The sequence below is a fragment of the Gordionus sp. m RMFG-2023 genome, chromosome 3, assembly GCF_954871325.1.
Source record: "Gordionus sp. m RMFG-2023 chromosome 3, tfGorSpeb1-WG-v2, whole genome shotgun sequence".
Lineage (NCBI taxonomy): Eukaryota > Metazoa > Nematomorpha > Gordioida > Chordodea > Parachordodidae > Gordionus > Gordionus sp. m RMFG-2023.
Window position 1 is genome coordinate 38,326,096 of NC_088777.1, and position 11,529 is coordinate 38,337,624.

Sequence of the window (11,529 nt, forward strand, 5' to 3'; positions counted from 1 at the left end):
GATTTGATGGAATTAGATGATTATGTAAATTTATTAATTATCTAATTTATAACTACTAGAAAACATTAATTTAGGTCATTATAAAAAAAAATAATTTTGATGCAAAGCCTCAGGGTTCTACCCTATCTGCCTTATATTTTAATCTAATCTTTAAAAAATTGGGGAATCTTACCGTTGTTTCTTTTATTTTGTTGTATTATTATTTAAATGCCTATTTTAGCAATGGTTACGATTTAGCATAATTCAATAATTAATTTGACATATGGTATTTTCTCTTATGTTCGAATCTAATTTCATTCATTCTCATTATGGACATCTCTGCTAACAATTCTAAAATATATATATTACCTAAACAAGTTTTTAAATATTCAAATTATTCATTACATTTTTAATGTTAGCCTGCTGATTTTATAGTACAAGAATTAGAGCGTCCTCGTTTTTTAATTGTTTCTTTATATGAATTATTGATATGGGATAAATTTTATTACCCATTTATTTTGATTACCTTAGTTACCTTCTTATTTTTGTAAGAATATGTCGCCTTTCAGATTAATATTCATTATTTTAAGCATTGTTTGGGTTGCAGATTTGTCTATTTTGACATTATCATCCATTATGCTTATATTAGTTGTGATCATTGATGCTTTATCTCCATTAATAACAGAAAATATTTATTCAGGTCAAAAATGGTAAAATATAAATGTTAATAAATATCATGCTCTTATCTAGGGATAAATCAAAACAAAATAAGCTTATGAATTTTTCAATGGGCATAATAACAATGTGGAATTTTTTTCAATCATATTACGAATTTCTATTAATATTAAGAAATAAGTCCTCTATATTGGTATATATATATTATTTTTAAATTTATATGCTTTTAATTGGGCTTTTAGTTTTTATCCTTCCTGACAATCAAATTCATATTTGCATTATGGATAGGAAATTTTAACAACTTTATTTTGTTATATATCAAGTGTAAGATCCATTTCAAAATTAATTTTAATATATACATGATGCACTAATACCAAGGTTGATATATTAAATTGTTAATGGTATCAAGAACTGAAACCATAACAATTTAATATTAAAAAATTATGCTTCTATTGGAAAACACCTCCAAAATTATATAAAACTCTTTTTTTAAATTCTTATTTATCCATTCCTATTGTTTTAATAATATATTTTATTAATTCCCTATATATAATTTCTGCCAGTTGTTGTATTTCAACCAAAACTAATTATTTTATTTCAAAAATATAATTATAGCTCATTAGCGATCACATTGCCTGAGATAACAGTTATTACAAGCATAAATTAGTTTTTTACCCTTTCTAAAACTCCTAATTCACTTTTATAAAATTTTAGTACAGAATATTTAAATATTTTTAAAATTTGATCAAATCCTTTAAGTTTAGATAAAAGATGCTAAAATTTTACAAAAATAACTCAAGACCCTCAATTATTTTTTGAAAAACAATTGAATGGGCACCTTTATATTGGACTAGAGGGCACTAGACCTTTTCAAAAATTTTCTCTTAGCATAAATTTTAAGCTAAACAAGCATTATTTTAGATCTTATTTAAACACAATTATATTATTATCAAAATTCATATAATTGACGAAATATATGTTAGATTCCTCTTCATAATAACTAACAATATCACCTTCCACTGATTAAACCCAACATGATTTTTTCACAATTAAGTACCTACTTCACGAATTTCCTATTTTTATAAACTAGTCTTTAATTTCTAGATGTTTTAAAACTTATTTAACTGTATAAATATATCATCTTTTTCTAGGAATAATAATCAAACTTTCTTGTTATCGATAATTTCATCATAGTATAATTTTATCATTATATATTGGGTCTTCTGTTGTTGCTTGAACATAAATGATTAGGCTCTAGGGAATTTACGATTTAGGTCCTTTTAAGATTAAATTATTTATGTATGTATGCCGTGGGAAGCCACCTTTGAAATATCTACAATGTAGTCTCTTTGGAAAAAGATGGTAAATAACAATTAAAAATTTAAAAGGATATTTATTAATGAAACAAATTCATTTTGATAATTTGTTAATTTTAATTATCTGTGTCAAGTTGAAGCTTGAATAATTGCTCCTTAAAATAAAAAAAATTTCTAAATTTTTTTAATTAATTTTCTCTAAAATTTCAAATCTTTTTTGTGAAAAAATTATTTATTAAAATTTTTTATAAAAAAAATCTTCAATTTTGTGATCTTCAAAGATTTTTTACTCAAAGTTTTGTACAAAAGATCAATTCATCAAAAAAAAAATTTCTTCCTTTCACTGATCTTTTTCCTATTTCTTTATCTAACATTTTGGATATCCTGATGATGTTTTTTTCGAGCACTAACTCGTTCATCTTTGAAATCATATATTTAAATACTATGTCATTTAATTATCATAAATACCAAGACATTTTATTCAGGATATAATAACCTATAGCTTAGAAATAATGAGATTATAATTAATAATAGTAAAATAATTATATACCAACCCAACACGTTATTTAGCTGGACTAGAGCCTAATATAAATTATAATTATTAAACAGATTTTTTAAATTTACCAATTTCATTAAATATAAGATTTAAAATCATAACTGAATTTTAAACAAATTTCATATAATTTATTAAAGTTTAAAAGCGAAATGCTTTTGTTTATACAATTTATTTATTGTATTTTGTTTACATGCGTTTATTGCTCCAATATGAATACAGCCATATGAGGATATCCCGAAAATTTATCTAATATTTAAAATATTTTGGAAACTTGTTATATTTAAATTAGAATCTAGATCAATTTTTTTTTCTCTTTAGCTTTCACCTTTTCTGGTGGTAAGCTCCTTCAACATCTCTCTCCACTTTATGTTATTCATACAATCTCTTTTATCTAATTTATACTTCTTTATATAGTTTCCCCTGTAATTTTGACAATTGTGTGGATCCCCTTTATTTTTGAAGATAGGAACTAGATAGCTCTGCCTCCATTTTCGAGGGATCTCTTCATTTCCCAGTATTTTATTGTACAGATTTGTGAGGAGGTGTATTCCCTCATCTCCTAGTGCTTTAAGGCTTTCTATTGGAATATCATCTGGACCCCTAGCTTTGTTGTTTTTCATATGCTTGAGGCATGTGTTTATTTCTTGTTTTGTTATAGGTTGTACAAGGTTTTGACATGGGGAGTGTTCGTCTAGATGTAGTATGTGGGTATTAAGTTGATTAGCTCCTTAAAATATTCTTTCCATCTATTCATTATTTCTTTTTCCTTTATTATCAATTTCCCATCTTTATTTTTGATTACTTTCGGAGCTCCGTTTATATCCCTAGAATTCTTTTCTCGATGTTTGGCTAATCTGTATATTTTATTTTGCCCTTCTTCGGTATGTATTTCTTCATACATGTCATCGTATGCCATAGATTTGGCTCTAGCCACCGTATTTGTAGCTATTCTCTTGGATTTTATCTGGGTTTTTGGATTTGTACCATATTTTATAAAAGGCTTTTTTCTCCTGTGGTTTGTACCTCTTCATTTCACCACCATAGTTCTTTGTATGATTTGTTACCTCCCCTTGTCAAGCCTAGTGTTGATTTGGCAGTGTATTAATCTGGATGAAAGGTCTGTCCACATTTTTTCACTGACTTGTTTGTTTCAATGTTTGCATTGATTGCAAAGGCATCTGTCATTGTTTTTAGATCAATATTTTTATATTATTTTATTAATTTTTCTTTATAACAAAAGTATACCTACAGAAATACGAATTGATTATGTGCATTATTCGAATAATATTATCGTATTCGAACGATTTGAATAATCCTTATTCGTACGAATAATAAAAACATTCGATTTGATCGCCAAATATTCGAGTTTAATATTTAAATTCTTTAAAACATTTTCAAAAATGAAAGGCTTATTAAGATGTGGAAAAGTAAAAAAATAAAAGGTTTCTCAAGGAACATGTTAAATACTTAGAATTGTTTCGAATATTTACAAATTATTTCTAAAATTATGAATAATTTTAAATTATACGAATAATTCGATCAAATAATATTTTATAAATATTCGAAAGATAATATATTTTCTTTATTCATATTCGATTCGAATAATTTTGTCATCATTTTAGTAAACCATACTTATATTATATTTTTAATTTGATATAATATAAAGGTTGTTTTTTCATTTTATTACCCGGGATAAGGCAAAATGATTTGATTAACAAAGTATTATTCAATTTCCAAAAAATGAAGACCGCATGATTCATAGATCATAAATAATAAATTTCTTATACGGAATAGTTTAAACCCAGTAAATCTCAAACTCAACTTTAAGCAATGAACGCATAATAAATATTGTCTTCCAATATTTTTTTCATGTTTGACATAATACAAAAAATTTTAATGCTTGTCATAGTATTATTTAATGATTTGATCAATAAAAATAGTTGAAATTTTTTTGAATTATTTATACCATTTTTTAATATTGATTATTAATTTTGAAAATCAACGTTACATTTTCCAAATTTTTTCAGAAGTAACTTGTATACATTGACTACCTTTTAATTATAAATCTATATAACTCGTTAGTATTGTAAAACGGGTTAGGTTTCTAACGAAAAATCGACTGACTTGAACTAACTCGAAGATCCGCTTGAGCCTTGTAAGTTTTTGCCTATTGATAAATTTGTTACTAAATTAAGCTAATATTTTTTATTATAATATTAATTTAATCTTTTTAATTGCTAAATATCATGGCTGAACAATCGTTCTAAAAAAGGTTCGGGTCAGTGAAAAATCTAGGGTTCGGAGTCAGAATAAGGAATTATAAAATTAAGTTAAAATAATAGAAACATGAGTTTTTTTTATTTATTTAATTATATTTATTCATCAAAATAATATTTCGTCATAATTATAATATACAATTTATAAAATGATCTTTTATTTGTACTTTAAAAATTTTATTTAAGCGAATCATTATATCTTCCAAAATTTCGTCATTGAAAGAATAAATATACCCTAATTTTTTAAATAGGTACGGGTTCTCAGTCTTGCTAAATATTAGAGTTGCACACCTTATCAGTTCGGTTGATTAAGGTTCCCTTTGAAAAAAATAAAGGCTTAGGTTCGGTTCAGGATTAAAATTTTATAAATTATCAAGGACTAGTGTTGTTAATCCGATAAGCCTATTTTTGAAAAACGGGATTTTAGCCAAAATAATGTGATGTAAGCCTCGAGATTTGGTAAATAGAGGTCCAAACTAACAGGTTTTTTAGCGAATCTGAACCAAACATAAACCGTTAAAAGATTTTCTAGTTGAACCTAGATCAAACAGCTAACCTAATGATTTTGTGCTTATAAAATAGTATGAAAGTTATTACTACTAGCGTATTGCTAAAATCGAATTGTTTTAAAGATTATTATCAATCAATTTTGATTGATAAGTGGCAGTCACAATTTTTATAAACATTAGTATATTACCATATTAAAACATTTTTAAGCTTATAAAAATATCACAACAAATAAAATATAATTCGAATGTAAGTTTGTATACAAAAGTGTTTAAACCAATTTTTTTTACGAATTGAACCTGAACCCTTATTTTAATTCGAACTTTAAACTTTGTTTCGGTTCGAATTTCTGCTTTCTCCTATCTATAAGCAAAATCTCAAGGTTTATATAATATTCATTTGGCTAAAATCTCAATTGGGTCGTCTTTTAAAAACGGGTTTTTTAATAATACTAGTTGGTGTTGTACTTCCAAATATATAATAATATCTTTTTTTGTTAACCGTTCAATTCTACCTAATCATTTGTATTCCTATGCCATATTTTTAATTTTATTTTCTTTCATTTATATCCTCCCTCACTATGATTATTTTGACTTGAACTAATGAGTTTTCTGTCATTTTATACACCCGTTTATCATTTATATATAGAAGAATCTAGCCATGTTATTTTCTTCATATAATAATAACTATCATTTTTCTAAATATGTTTTTGTATTTAAAATTTTTTATTTATGCGACATGCTAAGAATAACAGTAATAATGTTACAGATTTTATTTTAATAATTATTGGCAAGAGCACCAAAAAGGATAGCCCGTTGCACTGTAGATTATACTTATTTTTTCAATTATTATAGTGGTATATTATATTCATTTTTGGGGAAATGAGATAAAAGGATTAAGCATCAAAGGGTTAAATAGAGTTGTGCTTAATTTCTTACCTGAATTTACACATAATTCTTAGATAATATCGTGGAGAATTTTTTATTTATATTTTGTTTAAAATGTTTTTTTAAAGTATTTTTTCACAAATATTTTATATCCAAAAAATTGAAAAGTATCTGCATTTGAATACAATTTGAGTTTTTTTGCCGGCCCTTGTTTTGGGTTTCGTTGTATTTCTCGTCATTTTTCACTTTTTCTCTAATTTTGCCTCTCTATTAGCGTGCTGATCTATAATTTTGCATGCTTTTATCTGATTTTTCATGTTTTGTCATTTTACATACTTTTTATTATTTTATGTGTTTTCTGACATTTTGCCTGCTTTTTTATGATTTTGTGTGGTTTAGTATTTAATTATTTTTACATAGTTTAAATCCGTCTTGAGAGCTTTTTTCATGGTTTAGTAATGCCTGTTATAATAGAATTAAATTCTATATGCATGTGAAATATTCTAAAAATTCTGTCTACAAGAAATAATAATTTATTTTTAAAAAGATTTAAAACTAAATATTTATATTCACTTAGTTAAATTTAAAGAGGGCCACTACATTTTTTTAAAAATACCTGGAGCGTCGTTATTTTTCAAGATTCGGGAATGGAAGCTAGTTCTTTAATTTTTTGTAAAAATTGTTTAAAAAATAATCTCAGTTAATGTACTTGTTGAATAAAATAAAAATAACATATATTTCAATTCATGAAACTAATTGAGTGTTGAGCCGAGTTGTCATATATTTTTTTGCCAATTTTTAAATTTAATTTATAGAACATAAAAACCATAGAAGACGATATCATGTTAACAGATACAAGATACTACTGAAATGGACAAAAGAAAACTTCCATCCTACAAGAAATAATTTTCCCTTTTAGAGGTTGAATGTCTGAGGATAAAAGTTATAAAATGGATGAAGATTTTCAACTTGTAGGCACCGATGATATCCTGATTAACAAAGAAGAAAGTTATAATTTTTTAAAGATATTCACGTTGTCTATGACAATAATTTAGTATCCACATTTGATGTGGAGAAAGCTTCAGTAAATAGAAGGTTTACAATTGTATCCCAAAATAAATTTCAAAAGTGTAGGTCTTTATGTCATAAATAAAATCTGCCCACAAATATGGCTGATAATATAATTAAAAAATTGGGAAGATATTTGATAAGTTCAAATACCACAAGAGGGAATTGATATTATGGTAGATAAAATATTAAACGAAAAACTGTAAGATCTTGATAATTTATGAGTTAACATAGGACATTTTACCCCTAACTCAGAGCGTAAATTTATTAAAGAATATAACCAATTAAATATTAATATAATTGTTATTTTTTCTATAGGAATAAATATCACGTTAGAGAGCCTTAGCAAATACTATGAAGGTGAGCTTCATATGAATATTGGGTTTTTAACTTCAACTATTTCTAAACACACTTAAAAATAGAACGATTTTACAGATTTAGAGTTTTGCCTCTTGTAGAGTCTTGTTATATGCCACAATGATAAGGGTAAATAAAATATTTTTTTTAAATTACTTTATTAGAGACTTTCAACTGTTTATAATGATATAGCCGTTTTTTAATTTTTTTAAATATGACCAGGCCTGAAAGGGTCGGGTCATATATTATATATTTGAAATCGCCATTATTAGCTATAACAAAAATAAATATAATATATTTTAAAAAAATACGGGTTGGGCGAAATTTTTTTAAAAAATAGCCTCAGGTCTCTGATATTATCATTGATGTTTATCTATCCTGGATTCAAATTGAATTGGGAATAGATAAGAAGATATCAAAATAGGGAATTAAAAATAAATAAATTTTATAAGAAAACTCCTAATACAAAAATACCTCCAATGATTAAGAAGATAGATATGCTTGGATTCAATCAAATGGATTATTAAGAATATAAAATACTAAACAATTTTTTTTAACAAAAAACCATAATAGATATATTTTGTAATTATAACGATTTAAAAAAATATTTTTATAAAATACAATACCCCCATACCTCTAGTACTTCTGTAGAGCGCTTCTTTAGTTTTACAAAATTCGTTTAAGAGAAACGAGTGGTGGCTTGTCGGATCCAAATATTGAACATTTGCTACTTTTAAAAGAAAACAAGAGATTATAAAAGAATTTGATGCATCATTTTTTGGTTAAAATATATGGATAAAAAAATATATATTATTTGTTCTGTATTTTATTTAATAAAAAAAATTTAATTTGGAATTGGAGCACCTCTCCCCTTCAAAAAATAAGTAGCAGAAGCTAGTTTTTTTTTAAATGGTGGGTGAAGAGGCTACTTCCTTTTAAAAAGGTGTTAACAACTCTTGTTAAATATATATTACAACAAGAAGTAAAATGGATATAGAATCTCTCAAATATGCTAAATAGGAATTAGGTTATGGAATCAATAAATTTTGGTTGATTATGAAAATTCATAAATACATACTTGTTTACAATATTTATTATGATATATAATAATTTTTGATCAAGTTAAATCAACACAATTTGACATGAGGTCTCTATTATAATATTTTATTTCATCATATATCTATTTCTGTCCTATTTGAGAAATTACAATATGTCTCAGGAACCTGCCACGAAAAATCATTAATCAAATAAAGGCATTTCCCATAGAAGTATAACTTTTTTTTTCATCAAATTTAAAATTATTGTAAATATATAAAGGGAATAGTACAATTAATTATATAAAGCAATTGATTCAACTGCTCAAATACAATTTAGTCAATTTCCCAGTCAAAATATTTTTATGATAATATTCACTTTATTTGGTGTAATATACAAGATATGTTCATAAATGATTGCATCTAATTATATTTTTTTTGATAAATTATACAAATAATTTGTCTGCGTTGGCAGATAATTTTTCTGGATTTCATTGTTATTTTTTTTAAATCTATTTCGGTTCTAATTTCTTTTATAAATCTTGATAAGACAATAGTTTAATGGATGTTCTTATTATTTCTAAATTTAAATATCTGATTTTGCCATAAATTTATTCTAATATGTGTATAATACCTACTTATAAATTTCTGATAAATTATATTAAACCCTTGTATAAATTTTAATTTATATTAAAAATTTATAATTATCAAATTGTCTAAAATATATAGGGCAAATATTCCATACACAGTAGCATCACTTGAGGGGAGTATCCTCTTGAAAAGGTATTATAAATACATCAATTATACAGATATTTTTCTCTTTATTTTATATTTAATTTTATCTCAATTTTTAATAATGTTCAAAAGCAAATGCACCTAATCTTCAAAGGTTTTTTTATCAAAATTAATAAGATGAATATAAATATAGAAAAATAAAATGAATAATAATAAATTATAGAATGTTAAATATTGAAAATATCAATATTATAGAATTATATATTTAAAAACATTGCCAATATTTACATGGAAAAATACCCAATTATTATTTGGGTCTCAGCATCATTAACTTAATAGAATATATGGATCATAGCACATGTAATAGATTTATATTTAATAGTAGAAATAACTAATTATGGAATAAACTTTTTAATCATATTATATTATTCAAAAAAATCTATATAGTAATAAATAATATAATTGTCTAATTAACATTCCAGATATTTGAGTTTAAAATTTTAATAGCGCTTTTTATGAATGATATAATGTTAATAGAACTTTTTATTATGCAAATCAACAATTGGCGGTGTGAAGAAATGTTTTTTATATGATTCTATAGATTCTTGAAACTCCATATCTCCAACACTAAATCTTGCTTTAAACTTTTCTTCATAGGTACTTAAATTGTCAGCTAAATAAAAGGTAAATTAATATATTGGCTTATGAAAAATAATATATATATTTTTGTAGATATTCAAATGCAGGATAGATTAATTTTAATATTTTAGCGATATTAACATTTAATATATAAAAAAAACCTTCAGTAGACTTAGGCTTCTTATTTGTTTTGGGAATTGACTCTTCATTGCTAGGACGTTTTCTGTTATATATAAAATAATTTTAAAATATTAATATAATAAAATAGTATTACCTTTGGCGATTTGACCTCATCGCTCTTAAATTGAAAATAAATGATTGGCAACATGTCACATATCGCATAACGAGTTAAGATAATTATTAGTCGAATATAATAATAAAAAAATATATTCAGGACAGTTTGCAAATATAGTTGTTAAACGTCTAAGCCTTCTCAGCTAACCTAATAGCTTAGCCAAAGCCAATAAAAATTATCCTTTTAAAACTTTTCGAATTATTTGAAAATATCTGTATCTTAATCACTTTGGATTCAAAAAGATACAGATCCTTCAAAAAAAATTATATTATTGATATTATTTAAAAATTTTAATGAAAAATTTAATCCGAGTTTAGAAAGATAGGGCAATGGGGATGTGACCTTCATCATATAGTAATTCTATCGACTACCAGTACCTAACAGCTCTTTATAGGGCTACCTTTTATTGAAGCAAATAGTTTAGGATTAAATTTTATTATGAATATTGGTTATGATCTTATTTTAACAAATGTTTATTTTCAAATATATAAGCCCAACCCGTTTTTAATTTTATAGTTGGCTGTCATTAAAATTATTTAAGCCCCTACTTTTTCAGTTATAAACCTTTTTTGCTAAATATTATAGTTTCCTAAGAATTTACTCACAATCTTAAATAATTCAGTACTTTTTGTCCTCCCTACGAGTTTATTATTATGGTGAGATTAAAAAGATAGTTGTTAACATTTAAACAGGTGTTTCTTAAATTACATACTTTTGACCAATTTCCAGAGTTTTACAAAAGATCTTTGAAGATTTTTAAGCGAGATCTAGCTCAAAAATTTGGGCAAGATCTTTGAAGATCGTAAAATCTGAAGATCTTTTATTTTTTAAAAATTTTGTGTAAAGATCTTCATGATATTTATTTTTTTACCCCTTTATTAAAAGCCCATATGTTTTTCAATTTTATTAATATATTATTTCTTTTATGTTTTATACCTCTCCTCCTGCCTTGAAAGAAAAAAATATTATTTATTTTTTAAGCATGTTAAATTAAAATATAAATTCAATAAAGATGCACCGACAATTTTCATAATCGTATTTTATAAAAGAAGTTTTACCACAGAAGGGTAAAAATTTAATTTATTATATTATTAATAAAATGTTAAATTCACAAGAGCGATAATTTTTCTAATCGTTATTTTTACATAAATGGGTGAAAATTAATATTGTAAAAAAAATTTAAGTTAAAATTTCAATGAAGATGT

At 24.6% G+C, this 11,529-nt stretch overlaps 1 protein-coding gene and 1 long non-coding RNA gene across 2 annotated transcripts; one reads left to right on the plus strand and one right to left on the minus strand.

The window, feature by feature from the left end:
• Positions 1 to 5: 5 nt before the first annotated feature.
• Positions 6 to 4,406, plus strand: LOC135927649 (ADP-ribosylation factor-like protein 6-interacting protein 1). Its single transcript, XM_065463780.1, has 8 exons — positions 6 to 24; positions 75 to 176; positions 221 to 356; positions 399 to 526; positions 570 to 689; positions 730 to 847; positions 897 to 978; positions 4,193 to 4,406. The coding sequence occupies exons 3-8, from the start codon at positions 309 to 311 to the stop codon at positions 4,279 to 4,281; spliced, it is 585 nt and encodes a 194-aa protein (XP_065319852.1). The 5' UTR covers positions 6 to 24; positions 75 to 176; positions 221 to 308; the 3' UTR covers positions 4,282 to 4,406.
• Positions 4,407 to 9,798: 5,392 nt separating this feature from the next.
• Positions 9,799 to 10,382, minus strand: LOC135927650 (uncharacterized). The gene is made up of 3 exons (XR_010572136.1): positions 10,304 to 10,382; positions 10,191 to 10,252; positions 9,799 to 10,063 (listed from the first exon to the last, which is right to left on the minus strand). It is a non-coding gene; the product is annotated as an uncharacterized LOC135927650 (long non-coding RNA).
• Positions 10,383 to 11,529: the final 1,147 nt, after the last annotated feature.